Source organism: Vulpes vulpes, chromosome 14 (assembly GCF_048418805.1).
Source record: "Vulpes vulpes isolate BD-2025 chromosome 14, VulVul3, whole genome shotgun sequence".
In the NCBI taxonomy this organism is placed as follows: Eukaryota; Metazoa; Chordata; class Mammalia; order Carnivora; family Canidae; genus Vulpes; species Vulpes vulpes.
The window spans coordinates 107,001,967-107,024,325 of NC_132793.1; the positions used below are offsets into that span (position 1 = coordinate 107,001,967).

General features: G+C 42.4%; 1 protein-coding gene across 26 annotated transcripts in view; it reads left to right on the forward strand.

The window, feature by feature from the left end:
- The window catches only part of KIAA0232 (KIAA0232 ortholog), an 89,499-nt gene that overhangs the window by 31,017 nt on the left and 36,123 nt on the right, over window positions 1–22,359 (forward strand). For 22 of the 26 annotated variants that reach the window (XM_072737532.1, XM_072737546.1, XM_072737522.1 and 19 more), the window contains one exon: window positions 6,571–7,069. In XM_072737532.1, coding sequence (XP_072593633.1) covers window positions 6,839–7,069 — 231 coding nt within the window. In that variant the 5' untranslated portion in view covers window positions 6,571–6,838. Of the gene's footprint in view, window positions 1–6,570; window positions 7,070–18,578; window positions 18,721–22,359 lie in introns of all 26 variants that reach the window. The other 4 variants (XM_072737541.1, XM_072737551.1, XM_072737536.1 and 1 more) reach the window with 1 other exon arrangement.

Here is a 22,359-nt window from a genome sequence, read left to right on the forward strand (position 1 = left end):
CTGGGGTCGAGTCCTGCATTAGGCTTCCCACAGGGAGCCTACTTCTCCCTCTGCCTATGTCTCTGCCTCTCTCTGTGTGTGTCTCATTAATAAATAAATTAAATCTTAAAAACAAAAAACAAAAAACCTCTTTTGGAGGAGCACCTGGGTGGTTCATTCGGTTAAGCATTTGGCTCAGGTCATCATCTCAGGGTCCTGGGATGATCTCCACATCAGGCTCTCTGCTCAGCAGGGAGTCTGCTTCTCCCTCTGTACCTCCCCAATTATTTTCCCTCTCTCTTGTTCTCTCTCTTTTTCAAATAAATAAAAAATTTTTAAGAATCTTAAAAAATTTTTTTGGAGAATTTAGTTAAACTGAAATGAAATTTAACTTCATATTGATTAAATTTCACATTTGGAATGAGCCTAACAGTTTGAAATTTGGGTGTTTGCCAGCTGTGTTCTTGAACTTGCCAGGCAAACATTAAATGGGTTTTGCCTGTGTTTGTCAGACCGTTCCACTGTTTTGACCATGTCATTGATTGTACCCAAAATAAGTTTTCTTGTTTTATTTTATTTTAAAGATTTTATTTATTTATTCATTCACGAGAGACAGAGGCAGAGACACAGGCAGAGGGAGAAACAGGCTCCATGCAGGAAGCCTGACGCGGGCTTCAATCCGCGGTCTCCAGGATCACGCCTTGGGCTGAACACTAAACCACTGAGCCACCTGGGCTGCCCAGTTTTCTTGTTTTAAAGATTTATTTATTTGAGAGAGTGCACATGTGTGAGAGCATACAGAGGGAAAGGGGGAAGCTGACTCTTCGCGGAGCAGGGAGCCCAATGCTGGGCTCAATCCCAGGACCTTGAGATCATAACCTGAGCTGAAGGCAGATGCTTAACCAATTGAGCTACCCAGGCACCTCCAAAATAAGTTCTAATTAAACAAAAATCAGAACCAACATACCTAGGAGTCTCCTTTTAGTTCAGAACTGGAAACAGTCTCATTCTGTCATGTGTTCATCCCTCTGTTGAAGGCTTGCTGCTTAGGGAGAAGCAGCTTTGTTAGGGCCCCATATTCTCGACCTGGGTCATCTGCTAAGTTTGAGGTTCAGAATAGGGAGGATGGACACTGGCTCTAAGAACATTTAGACCTACCATTATGGTACAAGAAGAGCCATCTTGTACTTTTTCTGTCTCAGACCCTATTACTAGGATCCACTCAGAGTTCTTGCATGGACAGCTGCCAGGTAGTCTGATGGTACCAGACTTAGCAGCCTCCGCTCTTCTTTTCCTCTGCAGTTTGAACTATAGAGAGTAAAAAAGATCATAATCCTTAGTGACTCTAGAGATATGTCCTATTATTTTAAAATGTTATGTCATCAGTTATTGAACAAGTTCGAGAAGAGTTCTGTTAGGGGTAAAAATGCAAGGGAAGTTTTTAACCAGCTTTGATGAGATCTTAGGAGTTCAGTGTGCTTTGCTTCATTTTGCATTTATATGTTGATTTTTTTTCTCACCCACTTCTTGAATCTTTGCACTTGTCTAAAGAAGTGTGAAATTTCTTAATGACAACAGAGAATCCTATACTTGGGTTGAAACCACTTTTTTTTTTTTTTTTTTTTAAGAGCAAGCAAGAAAGGAGGAAGTACAAGGGGGAGAAAGAATATCAAGCAGGTTCCAGTGTCCATCTCAAAACCCTGAGATCATGACCTGAGCCGAAATCAAGAGTCCAACACTCAACTGACTGAGCCACCCAGGCACTCCTGATTAGCTTATAATTTAGTTCCATATGGTCAAAGAGTATATTTTCTATGATTTGAATCCTTTTAAATTTGCTACAAGAATTTATGGCCCAGAATACAGTCTTCTGTCAGTTTGATGATAATATTGCTCGAGTCTTCTAAATCCTTACGGACTTGGTGTTTATTTCTTTCAGTGTTTGAGAGGGGGATTTTGAAATCTAGTACAAATAATGGCTTTGTTTATATCTTGAAATGCTATCAGTTTTTATTCACACAGTTTGTAACTCTGCTACCAGGTATATAATAAATAGGACTGTTACATCCCTTGGTAATTGACCCCTTTATCGTCACGAAATGACCTTTACTTCTGTTACTACTCCTTGCTCTAAAATGTCAGATATTATAATCATTCTACCTTGTACTTTTTTTTTTTTTTTAAGATTTATTTATGAGGTGCCTATGTGGCTTTAGTTGGTTAAATATCTGTCTTTGGCTCAGGTCATAATCCCAGGGTCTAATCGGGCTCCCTGCTTAGTGTGGAGCCTGCTTCTCCTTCTTCTTGTTCATGTTCTCTCTTGCTATCTGTGTCTTTCTCTCTTAAATAAAATCTAAAAAAGAAAATGTTTATTTGAGAGAGAAGGAGGGCAAGCATGGGGAGGGGCAGACATGAGAGGGAGAGAGCGAATCCTCAAGCAGACTCACTACTGAGCATGGAGCCCATGTGGGCTGATCCGAGGACTCCAGAATCAAGAGTCAGCTGCCCAACTGAGCCACTCAGATGCCCCTGCACCTTGCTTTTTGTTAATGTTGGCATGGTGTATCTCTTCCCATCCCTTTACTTGGAACTTTGAATGTGGATATTTTTATGAGGAGCATATTTTTGCATCTTGCAGTTTTAAAATCTAGTCTGACCACTTCTGCTTTTTAATTGGTTGGTTTGACCATTTGTTTATTGTGATTATTAACAGCTGTTGTATCACAATCTGTCTCCAGGTGGCATTCTCCCATTGCAGGTAATATGGGAGGAGCTGGTAGGAGTGTTATTAACCCCCCCCCGCACCCAGCTTCGGTTCTGTTGCCCTCCATTTTGCTTCCACGTATGTTACAAACCTCACAATAAATTGTTACTATTTTTGTTTCAATAGTGGAATTATTTTTTGAAGATATTGAAATAAAAAGAAAAATGTAGTTCTATTTCTGGTGCACTTTGTTCCTTTGAGTGGATGCATGTTTTGTTCTGGTGTCATCTTCCTTTAGCCTGAAGGACTTCCTGTAACACTTCCCAGAGCTATCTGCTGCTGTTGCTGGATTCTTCCAGCATTTGCATGTCTGAAAAAAGTCATTTCAACTTCGTTTTGGAAGATTTTGTGATGAGTATAGAATTCTATGTTGATGGGTTTTTCTTCCAGTCCTTCAACATTTTTTTGACTGATTATCTTTCTCCTTTGCCTGTTTCTGACAAGAAACTTGGTGTCCTTTTTTTTTTTTTTTTTTCCTTCATCTTATTTTAAAGAGTCTATTTATTTATTTGACAGAGAGAGAGCACAAGCAGGAGGGAGCGGCAGGCAGAGGGAGAGGGGAAAAGCAGGCTCCCGGCTAAGCAGAGACTCTGATGCAGGGCTTGATTCCAGGACCCTAAGATCCCAATCTGAGCTGAAGGCAGACACTTATCTGAGCCACCCAGGTGCTCCAAAACTTGGTGTCCTTAGTCATTTTTTGCTCTGTTCTACCTGATGTGTCTTTTCTCCCCAGAGGCTTTGTGGTTCTTTGCTTTACCATTTGAATGGTTTTGTTGCAGGAAGTCTGGGTATCACTTTCTTCATGTTTCTGTGTTTAGAGTTCAGTGAACTTCTTGGATCTTAGTTGTCATCCATTTTGGGAAAATGTTGGCCATTATTTCTTCAAATATTTCTTTGTCCCCTTCTCTTTCTCTTCCAATTACACGTTAGGTTTCTTAAAAATTGTCATACAGCTTGCTGAAGCTGTATTAATTTGTTCCTTTCTCTCTGTTTCATTTTGTATGGTTTCTTTTGCAGTGTATGACTGGAATCTTTCCTTCTGAAGGGGTTAATCTGCCATTACCCCCATCCTGCCTGCTTTTTTCTCTCTGACATTGTAGTTTTCATCTGTATATGTTTGACTTTCAGTCTTTATATCTTCTGTTCTCTGCTCATCACATATATGGCCTTTTGTCATAATCACTGCTTCAGAATCCTTTTCTGCTAATTCTCACTTTTGTGTCAATTCTGAGTTGGTTTCAGTGAATTTATTTTTCTCTTCATTTCTATTTCCTTTATGCCTGCTTGTCTGCATGTCTCCTACTTTTTTTATTGGATTCCAACCATTATTAATTTTACTTAAAAAAAAAAAAAGATTTATTTCAGAGAGAGCACAAGTGGGGGGGTGAGGGGAGCAGGAGGGAAGTCTCCAGAGACTCCATACCAAGTGGGGAACCTGATACTGGACTTGATCCCATCATCATAATAAGATCATGATCAAAGCTGAAACCAGGAGGCAAATGCTCAACCAACCAAGTCATCCGGGTGCCCCTAAATCTTACTTTTTAAGATGCTCAGTAGTTTTGTGTTCCTATACATTTCTTGAGGTTTGTTCTGGGACCATAATGAAATTAGAAATACTTTGGCCCTTCAGGTCTTCCTTTTGGTATATATTAGTCACACACTGTTCTCTCTAGGGCTAATTCCCCTACAGAGTCAGGGGTGTGTCTCTGAATTAGTTGGTTTTCAACTCTGGCTGGTAGGAAACAGCACCATCCCTGGGCATGCTGAACATCAAGTCCTATTTCCTTTTTTTTTTTTTTTTTTTTAAGATTTTATTTATTTATTCATGAGAGACACACAGAGAGAGAGAGAGGCAGGGAGAGACATAGGCAGAGGGAGAAGCAGGCTCCATGCGGGAAGCCTGATGTGGGTGGGACTTGATCCCAGGACCGTGGGATCACGCCCTGAGCCGAAGGCAGATGCTCAACTGCTGAGCCACCCAGGCGTCCCCAAGTCCTATTTCCTTCTAGTTTTCTTGATGATCTTCTCCTGTGATCGGGGAGTTTATCACATGCATGCCCTGATAGTACTCTACTGAATTCTTAAGGCTACACTCTGCCGATCTTAAGTGCTGTTTGCTGTGAGCTTAAGTTGCCTTAGATCTTTCATCTAGCGCCTTCAGCTGTTGCTTCAAGTCTGTTCTCCATCTAGGTTGATCGTCATTGAATGAGAACCAGCTTGTCACCTTGCTTCAGGGGTGTTCCCAGAATTCAGTGTATTGTTTAATTGATGATCTCTCTGGCATCCGAAGATTCAGTCATTTTAAAGAATTAATGAAATATGTTTTAATTTTGAGAGTCAGCTGGAAAATTTCAGCAAGTGAAAATTACAGAAAAACATTTACTTTATCTATTTTCCATAATTCAGAAAAGACTGTATGGTAGAGAAAAATGTTGAAAATAGAATATACGTTGACAACTTAATCTAGTAACTTAGTCCTATGGTAGATTTGAACATTTTTCTTTATATTTAAAGTCTGTAAAAGTTACTATATAGTTATTCATGAAATACAAGAAGTGGAGTCTTAAGTCTTTGGGGAAACGTCTTTCAGACTTGATACTTTTACTAACTAAAAATACCTTTAATTTTTTTTTTTTAAGTAATAAGAATATGAGTAGGGTAAGGGGCAGAGTGACAGGGGAAAAAAATCTCAAGTAGACTCTCCACTGAGCAGGGAGCCTGACATAGGGCTCAGTCTCTTGACCTTGAGTCCATGACCTGAGCCTAAATCAGGAGTTGGACGCTTAACCGACTGAGCCACTCAGTCGCTCCTAAATCACTTTTGGTAACCCTCTTATTGTCTGCTAAAATTCATGCAAAAGCTGAGCTGATGAGATTTACTTGTCACTGTGGTAGTTTTCATCTTCTGGTGGCATGAGTGATTTAATAAGGCCGTTGTTAGATTAGTTTGACATATTGAAAGTAGGTTAACTTAGGGGAAAAAGCTATTAAGAACATGGCATCTATCATAGCAGTAAGCAAACCATCAGCCAAGGTGTAAAAGAATAAAAGTTACATCAGTTGTAACCATACAGCCTGGTGTGGCTATGAGCCAAATACATGTTTTACTTTCACTTTTATGAAATAAAATAGTGAGCAGCCATGCAAAGCTTGTAGCTATACGAAATGATTGATTACCTTTATGAAACCTTCACTTTAAAGGACTAATTTTTAACCATTGTTTAAATGAAATTACTATTCAGCTGCTTGCTTTTGCTACACTTAAAAATGAACTAGTGATTTGTTACCATACAAATTCTTTCAGCATTACAGAGGAACAAAATTTTATTAGCCCAGTGTCTTGAGGTAGCAGAATAAACATTGGTATGATTGAGTACAAGCACAACAATATAAACTTCTGAGTTTTTCTTTCTTTTAAATGATAGTAAGCTTAAAATTTTGAAATATCACTTGACTTAAAATGTCAAACATGACAGCAAAAAGAAATCCATGTTCAAAGACATTAAATTTCAATAAACAGTTCATTTGAATTTTTTCCAAAAGATCAGTAATTTGGGAACCCTGGGTGGCGCAGCGGTTTGGCGCCTGTCTTTGGCCCAGGGTGCGATCCTGGAGACCCGGGATCGAATCCCACGTCGGGCTCCCGGTGCATGGAGCCTGCTTCTCCCTCTGCCTGTGTCTCTGCCTCTCTCTCTCTCTCTCTGTGTGACTATCATAAATAAATAAAAATTAAAAAAAAAAAAAGATTAAAAAAAAAAACAAAAGATCAGTAATTTATATCTTTATATAATGTGTACCTTTTTTTCTCTCTCTCATTTTTGTAGGTTCTGCCGGAGACTTCCATTTGGCCTCAATGTGAAAGTAAAGTAGAAAATCACATCTGCGTGTGTATTGCTGTCAGGATGTTGATTCACTGGTCATGCCTGAAGAGGGAAATTCTGTTCTAATGGCTGACTGCCAGCAAAAATAGATGCTTATCCTAGATGTCAAGCATCTCTCTTTTTTACTGGAGTGAAAATCCCCTCCAGATACCAACAGAACATCAACTGCAGAAAATGCTTCACATTTTAAGGATGTCAGCAACCTAAATTCATGCGCCCTATCTGTACAGTTGTTGTGGATGGTTTACCATCTGAAAGCTCCTCAAGCTCTTATCCAGGCCCCGTATCTGTTTCTGAAATGTCTCTGCTTCATGCTCTGGGCCCAGTGCAGACCTGGCTGGGACAGGAGCTGGAGAAATGTGGCATTGATGCCATGATTTATACCCGCTACGTCCTTAGTCTTCTGCTGCACGACAGCTATGACTACGATCTGCAGGAACAGGTATTTCCCTACCTTATGTGTTTTGTGACAAATCCTGATTGTGTCTGCATGTTTGCATTTCTCTTCAGAGAGCGCTTTGGTGCTCCAGAAAAGCTTGTAGGCTGCCAGCGTTTACAAACTCCTAACCTATTGGGGAGCGTTATGTGATTGGTTAGTCCAGCTGCTTCTCTGTACTTAGATTTTCTCAGTATGGACCACGCTCTGGCTCAGACTCTAGATCTTGTCCTGGGCAGTGAGGGTTTGGTGACCTGCTGCGTTTGAGTAGTGCTCCTTTCTGTGGGTTAGGAGCATCACACATCATGACCCAGCATCGTTTCACTCAATGATACTTCTTGACATTCCGGAGTTTAATGTTTCATTTTCATGTTAAACTGCTTCTTAACCGAAGTATGTGTTATAAACCAGTGGCCCTAGAAGCTGGGTAAAAGCACACAGTGTAGCCTTAAGTCATTGTGGATCACCCCATAAGTCGACCATTACACATTTTATTTGATTTCAGTGCTGAGTTGGAAGTGAGAAAGTAAGCAAATCTAGGATCTGTTTTTTTTTTTTTTTTTTTTTTTTTTTTTAAGATTTTACTTATTCATGAGAGACACACAGAGAGAGGCAGAGACACAGGCAGAGGGAGAAGCAGGCTCCCTGCAGGGAGCCCGATGTGGGACTCTATCCTGGGACCCCAGGATCATGCCCTGAGCTAAAGGCGGCACTAAACCGCTGAGCCACCCTGGCTGCCTGCAAATCTACGTTCTTGAGAGAAAAAGCCCAATTCCAGTTCCACTCTCCAAAAGGAGCTCCTGAAGTGTGGCCTGCCAAAAGGGCAGTACAGTTGTCACCAGTGACCACAGGAGCTCTGGGTGACTTTTGTGTGCAAAGGTCACACAAAACAGTGTTTTGTGGCTGCTTTTGTTGTTTCAAACCATTATTACGAACACTGAAAGCAGGAATAAAGTTTCACTAACAGAAGAAAGTGGCTTTGGCCTTCCAAACCACAGAAGAGCCTCCAAGTACTATAAATACAGCATTTCACCACTGTGTTTAACGTTGGTCACTCACCAGCTGTATAGTGTGTGTTACTGCTGTTGTTCCTTATCCTTTCTAGCGGACATAGCCCTATTTTCCCTGCTTCTAGGTTGCTTACTGCCTTGGCTGCTGAGAATTAGGTTAGTGTTTTCAGGGTGTTACATATAACCTAATCAGAGAATATTAGTTATATTGGTAATCACTCTTTTATATCATTTCCTTACTAAGGCTCTTATTATTTTCCATCATCTTCCTAGTAAATGTAAAATATATATATGTTTTTAGGGGCAAATACAATGTTACATCTACAAACATGGAAGAATTTTTATTTCCAGGAATGAGGAAGATACTTCTCTTAACTCAAAAATTGTGTACTCTTAGGATTGTGTGTTAACAGTATCTGTCCAGAATATTTTATTAATGCTAATAAGTTTATTAGCACCAAGTATTTATGTACTGCATGCTGTAGAACATTAAGAAGGGAACGAAACATGGGCCTACTGTTAAGATTAGAATTGACATCTCTGATGAGATGTGTTTGTGATTCCTCTGGTTCCTTTCTCAGTTAGGGCCTGGGGTTCAGGGGCAAGGCAACTCTCTGTCCCCAATGTTCGATCCTCCTTCCAGGGTGCTGCCTCATTTTTAGGGAGCAGGACAGATAAAGATTAGTGAGAATAGGGGTACCTGGATGGCTCAGTGGGTTGAGTGTCTGCTTTTGGCTCGGGTCATGACCCAGGGTCCGGGGTCGAGCCCCACCTTGGGCTCCCTGCTCAGCAGGGAATCTGCTTCTCCCTCTGCCCCCCTCCCTGCTCCTTCTTGTGTGCAGGCACTTGTGCACTCCCTCAAATAAAGAAAATAATAAAAAATAATTAAAAGGATTAGTGAAAACAATGTGTTTGGAGTTGCAAGGAGACTCCAAAGGGAAATAAAGGCTCCTAAAATACTCTTCCCTCAGCCCAATGCCAAGTCCCCTGCTGATGGGGAAGGTCAAATTGAAAATGATCCTTGTTTTAAATAAAAGATGACCTGGGAGGTCAGTTTGCCCTGGATGTTACCTTCCCATGACTCTGGGGAGGGATGCACTCACTGTTCCCCCAGGAAGAGAGTCTGGGTTTAGAGCTGAGGGCAGTCTCCCCAACAGGAGGAAGAGGAGTGGATGGCCTTGCCCACCCTCTGTGATTCAGACACTGGCTCACAGTCCTGCTCCCTGGGTCACATCGTGATGGCCTAGCTCCTCGTTTGGAGGCCAGAGGACTTGGCATTTGGGTGTCTGTTTCCTCGAGGCTTTTTGCAGCCTCAGTACGTAAGTCTAATCTTGGCTTAGAAATGGACAGTTTTAAGGCTATTGCTGCAGCTACCAGCGTTACCTGCTACATTTAATCCCTCATTTTTCCTAATCTTGGTTAAAACAAACACACAAGCTCCTGAGTTCTAAGAAACCGATTTTGTACATGACTTTGGTCTCTGCTGCCCAGAGTGGTTAGAAAGAAAGGCTAATCAGTCCTGGGCCTGTGAGGTGGAATAACCAGCAGGGTTAAGCACCAGTCTCCGATTTGAGCAGTTATAAATGCGGTTGTGGCATCACCTGGTTCCTGAGCTGCCCTAGAGAGCAGCGCCTCCACTGTGGATGCTGGGGATGTGCCACAGTCTGTTTCCCTGAATTCTTCTCTTCCTTCTTTCCTTCCTTCCTTCCTTCCTTCCTTCCTTCCTTCCTTCCTTCCTCCCTCCCTCCCTCCCTCCCTCCCTCCCTCCCTCCATCCCTTCCTCCCTCCCTCCCTCCATCCCTTCCTCCCTCCCTTCCTTCCTTTCTTGCTTCCTTCCTTACCATGCTTCAGTAAGTGCACCTTCCACTAATCAGGAGCTCAGCTGCATGTCACTTTTAGATGTAGGTATAAACCTGGGTTCGAACCTGCCTTGCAGGGCCCCGTGGCCCTGGGCATCCTCCTCTGCTTCTCCCCGCCCCCCCACCTTGAAGCTGTGTCATCTGCTTCCAAGCCTGGAGTCTCTTCTGGAGAGCTGCTCATTGCAGTTATTAGAAGGTATTATCTTTCCCAGTAGATTATAAGGTCCTTGAGCATAGAAATCATTTTTTTAAAGATTTTATTTATTTATTTGAGAGAGAGAAAGCAGGAGCAGGGAGTGGTGGTAGAGGAAGAGGGAGAAGCAGACTCCCCACTGGGCAAGAAGCCTGTCGGTGGGACTCGATCCCAGGACCCTGAGATCATGACCTGAGCCAAAGGGAGACACTTCACCCACTGAGCCACCCAGGCACCCCAAAATATTCATCATTTTTGTTTTTGGCTTTTTGTGAAATAATTTCAAATATCAGATGACAAGAATAGGGCAAGGCACTAGGTGCATGCTTCACGCAGTTACCTGTTGCTCATATTTTCCCATTTTTGTTTTATTTCTTTTCCCTCCTTGTGGTTCTCCTTGACCCCAAGAAAATTGGCATGTTTTTTTAAGAGTGGACTTTCTCAATTGGAGAAGGACAAACATTATATGGTCTCATTCATTTGCGGAATATAAAAAATAGTGAAAGGGAATAAAGGGGAAAGGAGAAAAAATGAGTGGGAAATATCAGAGAGGGAGACAGAACATGAAAGACTCCTAACTCTGGGAAACGAACTAGGGGTGGTGGAAGGGGAGGTGGGCGGGGGGTGGGGGTGACTGGGTGACGGGCACTGAGGTGGGCACTTGATGGGATGAGCACTGGGTGTTATTCTATATGTTGGCAAATTGAACACCAATAACAAATAAATTTATAAAAAAAGAGTGGGCTTTCTTAGATAGCTGTGTTACAGTTATAAAATTCAGGAAAATTAACATCAACACAGTAGTATAGAACATCCGTCAATGTTCCCTTTTTATCTGTTGTCCTAGTAACGTCCATCGTCGCAGCTTTCCTGTCATCTAGGATCCCACTGGAGAACATGCACTGACTTCACTGGTTGCTCCTCCTGGCTCCTTTAATCTGAAATGGTTCCGTATCTTCCCTTTGTGCCTCACGATGTTGATATTTTTGAAGATTACAGACTAGCCGTTTTTGAGGAATATCTTCTAACTTTGTGGTTGCCTGACGTTTGCTCCTGTGTAGAGTCAGCTTATGTGTTGCTGGCAGTGACATTCCTTGAGCGATGTGTTGATGGCAGTGACGTTCCATGAATGATGGTGCTCCCTTCTTTTCCTTGCACCGTGGCAGGTGCCCATGATGTCAGTCTGCTTCGTGGTGTCAGTGCTGGCTTTGGTGATGTCTGCCAGGTTTCTCCAGCGTAACCTGAGCATTCTTCCCGTGTAATCAGGTGACCCATGCAGAGAGACTGGCACTTTCACCGTACCTAGATGCTTCCGCCTGAATCACTTCTAACTGATGGCTGCAAAGTGGTGCTTTTTTTCTAGCTTTAGTTTCCCCTCTACTTTTAGTAATTGGCATTCTACTGGAATGCCTTATCTTTTTGAGATCAGTAGCCTCGTCATGTAGAGAGCACCACAGCATGCCGGGCGCAGTGCCAGCCATGTGCTGTAGGGACTGCCTTAGTCAGCCCTCATACCACACCTTGAAGGTGGTAAGTATCATTCTGTTTTCACTTGTGTGGAAGTGGGCACTTGGAGAGGTTAGGTGATCTGCCTAAGGCCCACAATAATGAGTCAGGATGTAAACTTGTGTCTGTCAGACCCAGATCACATGCCCATTTTTAATATTAGTTTTATTGTTTTTGTTTTCATACATAATAAATACTGAATGAATAACATAACACTCAGCTGTAAAGGCAAGCTTTAGAAATGATGTGGAATTGATTTACCGTTTTTTACTGTACTTGTGGTTTGGAGAGAAGGGAAACGTTGCATTTGTTTTTGTTCACATTTGAATTAGGAGTTGAGTCCCTACAGAGTGAAAGTGGGTGCCATGGCAGCATGCATTGCCCAGACATTCAGAGCATTAAAGTCTCTGTTAAAATAAATTTGAGTTAAGTTGTTTCAAAAAAAACAAAAACAAAAACAAAAGCATAAATATATATATATTTAAGTAGGCTGCTGCAGAACCCAGTGCAAGCTACCTGAACCCATGACCCTGAGATCAAGACCTGAGCTGAGATCAAGAGGTGGACATCTAGCTGACTGAGCCACCCAGGTGCCTCCCCAAAATATTTTCTAGTCTTACTTAAAATTGGCCAGCAGGGAAGCTACATCAAAACCGTAACTTAGAAGGGGGAGTTTACTTTTCCTGCTCAGGGTTGTGCTGGGTTGATGGTCAATAGCAAGTTCCTCATAGTTTGCCACGAGTAGGAAGAGTTATTTTAGGAAGATAGGACTACCTTTCACTACCCCATTCTTAGAACCCCACACATACTTGGTTTTCTTCTATAATTAAGCAAATCAAGACTATCATCCAAGAGTTTATTAAAACATTTATGTCTTTAGATATTAATGTTCTCAACATCATGAAATCTTTACTAGGAGCCTTTTTTTTCTTTTTAAGATTTTATTTATTTATTAATGGGGGGTGGGGCAGAGACACAGGCAGAGAGAGAAGCAGGCTCCATGCAGGGAGCCCAATGTGGGACTCGATCCTGGGTCTCCAGGATCATGCCCTGAGCCAAAGGCAGATGCTCAACCACTGAGCCACCTGGGTGTCCCAAGGAGCCTTTGATTATCACAGAAAACCCAGCTTGGACTTACTTACACAGAAGTGGTAGTAGAGAACAGCACACCATGTATTGCAAGGCAGCCACAAGTCAGAGTGCTCACTTTCCATGCCCTGTACCTTCTCAGCGGTCCTGTGCTCTCCATCCTGTAGGTGGAGGTGCTTACACATAGTGGCTCAGTTCCTTGCTGAGGGTCACACAGCTAGTCCATTTGGGAGCCTTTATTGGTTTAAAAGGTTGGAAATGTCCAGGGGTACTCAGCTGGTTCAGTCAGTGGAGACTGCGACTCTTGATCAGGATTGTAGGTCTGAGTTCCATGTTGGATGTAGAGATTACTTAAAAACAAAATCTTGGGTCACCTGGGTGGCTCAGCAGTTGAGCACCTGCCTTTGGCTTGGGGCATGCATGATCTTGCTGTCCTGGGATCAAGTCCTGCATCAGGCTCCCTGCATGGAGCCTGCTTCTCCCTCTGCCTGTGTTTCTGCCTCTTTCTCTCTCTCTGTGTCTCTCATGAATAGATAAATAAAATCTTAAAAAAAAAACTTTAAATAAATAGATAAAAACTTGAAATGTCCAGAGGCTAGGGCTGGCCTCAGTGGCAGCTTGACCTGGGGCCTTCTGTAGTCTCTGCCCCACTGTGAAACTTTTGTGTATTATCTATTGCCTTTATTCTCAAACACACCCTGCCCCCTCCGTCCCCCCTCCACTGTAGCCCCAGACTCCCACCCTCATTTGTGTGAGCACAGCAGGCAGAGCCGGGTCTCCTCCTGGTAGGGCAGCTTGGTCATCTCCCCGATTCCTGACCCACCTTCCAGGAGGAGGGGACACCTGGAGCCATAGGGACCAAGAATTTGAGAAGAGGGTGCCCCAGGGGTAGTCTGGGGGTAAATAGGGTGCTGAGCTGTCAAAAAGCAGCCTTCTGGGCGCCTTGGTGGTGCAGTCAGTTAAGTGTCCCACTCTTGATTTCAGCTCAGGTTTTTTTTGTTGTTGTTGTTGTTTTTTTAAAGATTTTATTTATTCACAAGAGACACAGAGAGAGAGATGCAGAGACACAGGCAGAGGGAGAAGCAGGCTCCATGCAAAGATCCCGACGTGGGACTTGATCCCGGGAATCCAGGATCATGCCCTGGGCCAAAGGCAGACGCTAAACTGCTGAGCCACCCACGGATCCCCTCAGCTCAGGTCTTGATCTCAGGATCGTGAGTTCAGGCCCCATGTTGGGCTCTGTGCTGTGTGTGTGGCCTACTTAAAATAAACAAATAAATAAAATTTTAAAAATCATTTCAAAGTACCTGCATACAAAGTGGCATTTACTTCTAAAATGCTTTTAAGTTTGGGGAAATGTTCTTTGGTTATACTACATTCTGAGACTTGTGTTTGAAACAAATGAACCATTTGTAGTGATATTCAGTCGTCATGATTTTGTTCTTTTTGTTTTTTGAAGGAGTTTCATCTTTGTACACTTCCTCCGAGATTGCTCTTTCATGATCGTCCCTAAATCTGTGTGATTGCTTTAGGTATTCTTTATGTTAAATTTTTTTTAGTTCCAGATAGGGAGCAACCATGGATTCTGCACAGAAATACAAGAGGATTTTTTTCCTTCTGCTTTTGAGTACGTAATGACCAGGGTGGTAATGAATGGGTGAATATTCACAAAGGTCGTGTCTGTCTAATAACACTGAGATAGACAAATAGCACATTGTACCATAGACACAAGCCCCGGTGTGCCCTACAGCTTCAGCACGCTCCTGGTGTCTGGAGGAGAACCCAGCAGTGTGGCCTGTCTTCCGCCCCTTCTTTTGTCCCTTCTTTCGGGGCAACTGGCACCTGCCTCACTAGCAGTTTCTGTCCAGGCCTGAGGGCCTCCCCCAGCTCCACTGCTTTCTCTGTCTCTTAAAGGGCCCTGGGCCTCAAAAGGGTACATTTCCCAGAGGAGAAAGCAGGCTCCAGTGTCTGTTCCCCTGTGCCGGCAGCTGCCCTCATCGAGGACGAGGACAGTTGCCCCTCCTTGTCTTTTCAAGGCCTGGATACTTTTGCAGTCTCTTAATGTTTCAAGACAGGTGTTGTGTGTTGGTTTGGTTTGTATTTTATCTGGCTTTTCTGGTTAGGCTGGGCAGGGGAGTTGGTCTGCTGCCAGTTACTTTTTTTTTTTTTTTTTTTTGGTAAAGACTTTATTTTAAAATATTTTATTTATTTGTTCATGAGAGACACACAGAGAGAGGCAGAGACACAGGCAGAGGGAGAAACAGGCTCCATGCAGGGAGCCCGATGTGGGACTCGATCCTGGATCTTCAGGATTAGGCCCTGGGCTGAAGGCGGCGCCAAAACGCTGAGCCACCCTCGCTGCCCGTAAAGACTCTTTCTTTACAGTAATTTTGGTTCCCAGTAAAATTGAGAGGAAGACATTTCCAACATAATCCCCTGCCCCACACATGAAGAGCCTCTCCCATTATTAACATCCCCACCCAAAGCAGTACCTTTGTTAGCAAATCTGCACCAATACGTAATCACCCGAAGTCCATAGCTTACGTTAGGATTCACACTCTGTGTTGAACATTCTCTGGGTTTAGACAGATGCATAGTGAGGGACACATATCCATCATCACGGTATCCCGCAGAGTGGTTTCCCTACCCCAAACATCCTCCCTGCTCCACCTGTTCATCCCCCTCCCTCAAGCCCTGACAGCACTGATCTCTTTACTGCCTCCGTCATTCTGCCTTTTCCCGAATGTCCTTTCACTTAGTAATATGCATTTAAGGTTTTTCGAGATCGTTTTGTGGCTGGATAGCCCAGAGCTTTGTGACACTGAATAATATTCCATCATCTGGATAAATCACAGTGTACTTGTCTATTTATGTACTGAATGACATCATGTTGTAGCACATGTCAATTTCCTCCTTTTAAAAGATTTTATTTATTTATTTATTTATTCATAAAAGACACAGAAGGAGGCAGAGACACAGGCAGAGGAAGAAGCAGGCTCCATGCAGGAAGCCTGATGTGGGACTGAATCCTGGGACTCTGGGGTCACCTCTTGAGCCAAAGGCAGATGCTCAGCCACTGAGCCACCCAGGTGTCTCACAATTTCCTCCTTTTAAAAGGCTGTATAATATTCCACTGTGGGAATATGCCCCATTTTGCTTATCCATTAGTCAGTGGACACTTGGGTTTCTTCCATGTTGTAGCTGTTGAGAATAATGGTGCCATGAACATGAAATAGTATCTCTTTGAGACCCTGCTTTCAATTTTGGGGGGTTATGTACTTAGGAGTGGAATTGTTGGATCATATGGTAATTGTTTGAAATTTTTTGAGAAACTGCCAGTAGCTGTACCATTTTACATTCTCACCAACAGTACACAGGGGTCCAATTTCTCCACAAAATTACTAAATTACTGTTTCATTATTTTCTGTTTTTTTTTTTTTTTTTTTTTTTTATAGTAGCCATCCTGATGGGTGTAAGGTAGTTTCATTGTGGTTTGATTTGGACTTTCCCCAATGATCAGTGATGTTGAAGATCTTTTCCTGTACTCACTGGTTATCTGGGTGTCTTGTGTGGAAGACTGTCTTGCCCATTTTTAAATCGGGCTGTTTATTGCTGTTGTTAAGTATTAGGAGTTCTCCATATGTGTTAGTGTTAACCCCCCCCCCCCCCCCCCAATCAGAGACATGGTTGCACATATTTCCTCCCATCTTGTGGGCTGCCTTTTCACCCTGTGGAGAGTGTCTTTGTTGTACAAAATAGAAAAATTTTCATGAAATTTGTCTATTTTTTCTTTTGTTGCCTCTGCCTTTGGCATCCTGTCCAAGAGATCTCTTCCACAACTAATGTGAAGCTTTGCCCTATGTTTCCTCCTAGAGTTTTATAGATTTAGCTCTTATATATAGGCCTTTGATTCACTTCTGTTTGGATTTTGTATATGGCGTGAGGTTTGGATCCAGTGACATTCTTTTGCAGGTGGACATCCAGTCTTAACACCATTTGTGCAAAGACTCGCTTTCCCACTGAGTGGTTGTGGCACCCTTGTTGAACGTTGTTTGCCCACATATGCGAGGGTCTCTTTTTGGTTTCTGTTCTGTTCCTTTGGTCTAATGTCTTTCTGCTAATACCACATTATTTTGACTACTGTAGCTTTGTTGCAGTGTATCTTCTAGCTGGGAGGCCATCACTCTAGAAATGTAGCTGCATTATTGATATTGGCAGAGGTTCAGTAAAAATAATCCCGGTACTGATTGCTAAGTGGACTGGTGATGTCTGCCTTTGGCACAGCTTGCTTATTCCTGGAGCCACTTAGAATGTGCTCTTGCATTGTTCCCCTGTAAGATTGTTTGCCTCCTGAACAATAACTCCTACAAAATATGACCAGTCCTAGGTTCCTCCAGTGTCTTATCACATGTGCTGTATTTCAACAGACATTCATTCAGTAGGCACTGATTTAAGTAAACCTTACACATTGGGAATGTGACAGTACAGTCCGAGTAGGAGTTAGCACTGGTGATGGGTATGCAAATTAATGTCCACAGACATCCTAAGATACCATGACATAATGGTTTTCATGGGGAGTGGGGAGTAAACTCTTCAAATGGAATAGAGAAAAGTTTTGAATATAAATAATTGCATTTTTAAAAATAAATAATTACATTATGTAAAATACACATGTCTGCTTTTTAACTCTCCACGTGGATGCCCATGAGATGCCACAGCAGGCGCCAGGAATACAGAGCTGACTAGGGACGGTCTTCAAGAGAGAGCTGCTGGTCTCGGCATCTGTGAAACACTGGCTGTGCAGAGCTTGGGACACTGCATTCAGGGAACGATGGCAGTGGGGATGACAGAGGAGAGACCAGTTGAGCAGTTGAAGGGAGGAAGAAGGGAGAGTACATGCAAGGTCACAGAAACAGGAAGGGCCTGCGTTGTGAGGCCAGAGAAGAGCAGGGCTGGGAGTCCGATTGGGGGATGAGACTGGGAGGGTGAGCAGACTGAGCCTGACGAGCCATGTTGGGGGTTGCATTTCAGTCCCTGAGACAGAAAGACTCTTTGCTGTGCACACCAGCACTACAGATGGCCTGTGTGCTGGTAGGTAAGCTAGTTGGGCACCTGAGGGCAAGGAGGCCAGTGAGGAATTGTCACTGTTGGCTGAGGACCTAGCTGGAAAAACATAGATGTCATTAAGCTGCCATTAGGCTTGTGTTTTAGAGACAATTTGCCATTTTTTTGAGCAGTGAGAAGTGGATATATTACTTAGGCCCTTCCTCAAATTCTAGCTGTATCTTTTATTCACAAGCAACCAAAAATTTAGCCTAAATTGGCTTATGAGGGGAAAAAGTCTCCTATAACTGAATTTGGAGAAGTAGGGCTGGCCCCAGCCTGGTTTAGTTCAGAGCTTTCCCAGGGTCACAAGGGCTCCTGCCCTGCCTCTCTATTCGCTTTCCTCTGTCAGCTTGGTTTTGCAGCCAGCTCCCGGGAAGGCAGAGGGCAAATGAAAGTGAGCGTGGTTCTGGCTTCCAAAGGGGGTGTTCCCTTTTATTTTACTTTACTTTATTTTATTTTATTTTATTTTATTTTATTTTGCTCCTTTTCAACTGCCCATGTCTGATGGGTCACACGCCTATGTGTGAGCCAATCTTTGTAGCTAAAGGGATGAAACGTGTGGATTTGTATTAAGCAAGTCAGGGCCCAAAGATGGGGGTGGCACCAGTCCCATTCAGACACTTCAGGGTTTTGGTTTTTCAGGGTGCTGTTAACAGGAAGGTGTGGGAGGCAGGGGTGGATGCTGAGCAGCTGATGGAGACGTCATCATCCCAGCTGTATTTCAGAATGGTGTGTTCTTTTTCTCTCTCCAGTTCTCCGTTTCCTTTTTGACAGAAGGCAGCAAGAGAAAGTCAATCAAAACTCTAGCCTTATGTCACCTCACAGGAATGTCTGGAAAAGTACTCGGCAATAGATTTCTACGCGGAGAACGTTCTTTAGCCATATCTTCTTTTGGTACTTGATAATTTTTCTGTCTTTAAGATGATGCCTTTGAAAAATCATGCTTGACTTTGCCGTTTAACAAGTAGACCTTTGGCACATGGCCAATATTTTATGTTTGTGCCTCAGTGGACTTGTAATGAGCAGAGCATAGGAGACTGAAAACGTAACAATAAAAGAGAAATATCTTGAACTGTGTTTTTATACTGTTTTCTTTTAAAAGCTTATGATTAGCTCAGTGTTACTCTTTCATTAAGTCCTAATACATTCACACAGTATATGAAGCTAGAAAAAAGGAGTAAAGGCACTCTCAGATATAGTAAGTGGAAAACCCAGAATGCACAGTGTATCTACTACTCTGTTGTTTGTGCAGCTTTTGCTACACACTTGATAATGTTTCTGAGTGAAGTCAATGTGAAATTACAAGGCATAACAGCGCATATCTGCAAAATTTCTGAAGTCATCCTCACAGCTAACATTGTTTGTCTCACAAATAATGGCAAGCCGCTTTATGTATTTTCATTCTGTCAGAAGTGAAAACGAGAAGCCAGCTTCCCGCTCCGACCCAGCTTTGTGGCGGGATGTTGTCCAGGGTCACACTGTGGTGCCAAGCTGTGGCTTCTGCTTGACACGGTGCTGAGGGGACCTCTGTATCTTCATATTCGTGTAACTCTTCAACTGAGAAGCTTCCACCTACCTCTGACTTGGGAATGACTAATCTACACTATGATGACATGTGAAAAGGCAAATATTAAGAGAAGAATCTAACAGAATTTTATAAATGCCTTTTATTTAGGCAATTAACATGTTTAGTTAAATTCATGTCTGTGAGTTAATGTCAGAATTTGGGAATATCTTTGAAGACATTTTCAAAGACAAAAGCCATGAAGTCTTATTACAGATCAGTATTAACAGGGCAGCTAGGGAAGAAAAAGAAGACACTTCCAGCTTAGAAAGGAAGAACTACAACTATATGTGGTTCGCAGATGCCACGATCTTGTATATAGAAAACCTTAAGGAATGAAAAATTAGAAAATTCCATTTACAACAGTATCAAAAAGGATAAAATACTTCAGAATAAATCTAATAAAAGAAGCGCAAGACTTGCACACTGAGAACGTCACTGAGAAATGAAAGACAATCTCGTAAGTGGAAAGCCCTCCCATGTTCATGATCAGAAGACTCCATGTCATTAAGACAGAAGTGCCTGGTGCATTGATGCACACACAGCCTTGTCAGAGTGCCCACTGCCTGTGTTGCAGAACTGGCAAGCTTATCCTGAAATCCATATAGACCTCTAAAGGGACTCTGAATAGCCAAAAACATCTTGATAAAAACAACAAAGTTGGAGGACTTACACTTTCCAATTTCAAAACTAACTATAAGGCTACGGTAATCAAGACAGCTTGATATTAGCATATATATGGCTGTATGAAATGAAACCAGGTGTTCAGAAATGAGCCTGTATATCCATGGTCTAACTAGCCTGTTCAAGGGGGGAAAGAATAGTCTTTTCAGTGAAAGATGCTGAGACAACAGAGTAGCCACCTGTAAAGGTGGGTGGACTCCTACTTCATACCACATACATCGACTCCACTTGGTTTCTAGACCTCAATAAAAGAGCTAAACTATAAAGCTCTTGGAAGAAAACGTAGGAGTGAATATTTATGACTTGGAGGAGGCAGTGATTTCTTAGGACACCAAAAACAAGCAGCCGTAGAAGAAGACCTCAGTAAATGAGACTTTATCACAATGAAAAACTTTTGTGCCTCAAAGGATATCATGGAAAAAGTAAAAAAAAAAAAAAAAAAAAACCCATAGAATTAGAGAAAATATTTGCAAATCCTGTATCTAATGAGAGATGCATGTTCAGAATAGATAACTTTAAAATGGGCCAAGTATTGAATAAGCCCTTCATATATCTTCTCTGGAAGAATGACAGTAAGTACATGAAAGGATGCCTCACTTCATTAATCATTAGGGAGATGAAGGCCGTGATGAGGCACTACTTCATGTGTGCTGGAATGGCTAAAATAAAAACCCAGGCGATGATGAGAGTCCGTGAGGATGTGGAGGAGGTGGGGCCCTGAAATGTTGCTGGTGTGATGGTGATATGTAGCTGCTTTGAAAATAGCCTGTCTGTTCTTGAGATGGTTGAACACAGAGATGCCATGTGACCCAGCAATTCTGCTCCTAGGTGTATAATCAGGAGAACAGAAGATATGCATCCATACAAAAACCTGTATGTGAATGTTCATAGCAGGTAAAAACAATCCAGATGCCCGCCAGTGCCTTCATAGCTGAAAGGAAGTATGTCCTTGCAGTGGAATATTAGGAAAGAGAAGTGGAGCACCTCTACTGCCACAACATAGATGAGCCTTCAAAAGCTTGCACTGAGGGAAAGAAGCCAGCCACAAAAGGAAGTCTGTTGTATCATTCCATGTATATGAAATGTGCAGAATAAGCAGATCCATAGAGAGAGCAGGTCCGTAGTTCCCAGTGACTCAGGAGAGCCAAAGTAGTGGTAGAAAGTGCCTGCTAACGGTACAGAATTCCGTTTGGGGTGATAAATAGGTTTTAAAATTAAGTAGTGGTGATTGTTATGTAATCACCAGTGTGAACTATACTAAAAAACCACTGAATTGCACACTTTTAAAGAGTAAATTTGGTTGTCTCTGTATTATTTGTCAGTAAAGCTGTTATTTTTTTTAAAAAATGAGCATTAACAGATGAACATTTGTCTTTGATTTTGATGTTGAGGGAATGCTAACTTTGAAACCCAGTTAAGCAAATGTTATTTCATCCCCTTCCCGAAAGAATTTCATTCTTGTTGTTAGTAGATCTGGGAACAAAAAAATTATACTGAATTATAATTTGAAATCCATCAATTAAAAAAATTGTGAGAATGTATTTCCTTTTTGTAAAAGTAACTACAGTTATATCCTTGATCATCTTCTTGTCCTGTGAAGTTTAAAATGTTATCTGGCTACCTGAAGAAAAATAAATTTGCCATCCCTTGCTCTAGCGCCGCATTTCTTCTGCTTGGTGTTCCTCCCTTATTCTAGCCCAAACTTCTGTTCACTGTTTAAGACTCCACTTCAGTGACCCTCCTGTAGGAAGGGTTGGCTTATCAGCCAGGCCCTTTTTAGGCCTCCTGAGTGCTTTCTGTAGACCTCTATGGTAGCAACAGCCATTCCCAGGCATCTGCCTTTGTGTCTGTATTTGGTACCAGACTGTGCACCTCTGACAGGCAGGGCCTCTGCTGCATTCATTCCTATGACCCCTAGTGCCCCAGGGAGAACAGTCAAGTCCTCACTGGATGGATGGGTGAGAGTACATTCATGGATAAACCTGAAGATGCCAGATATCTGTCCGAAGTGAAGAGCCACAAGAACTCTTCGAGTTTCTCCATTCTCGTGCCTCAGTAAATTTTCCATTAGCAACAACTTTGACTACTATAGGAGTATGATGTAATTACAAGAAAAATCAGAAAGTCTGTGTCTTCTCCTCCTCACTGAGATAAGCTTCTCAGTGATCTCTTAGTTCATTTTCTCTGAGACCTTTTAGTGCACATTTATATGTGTGTGTGTGTGTGTGTGCGCGCGCGCGTGCACACGTGTTAACAAAAAGTGAGATTGTACTTTTGTATAAACG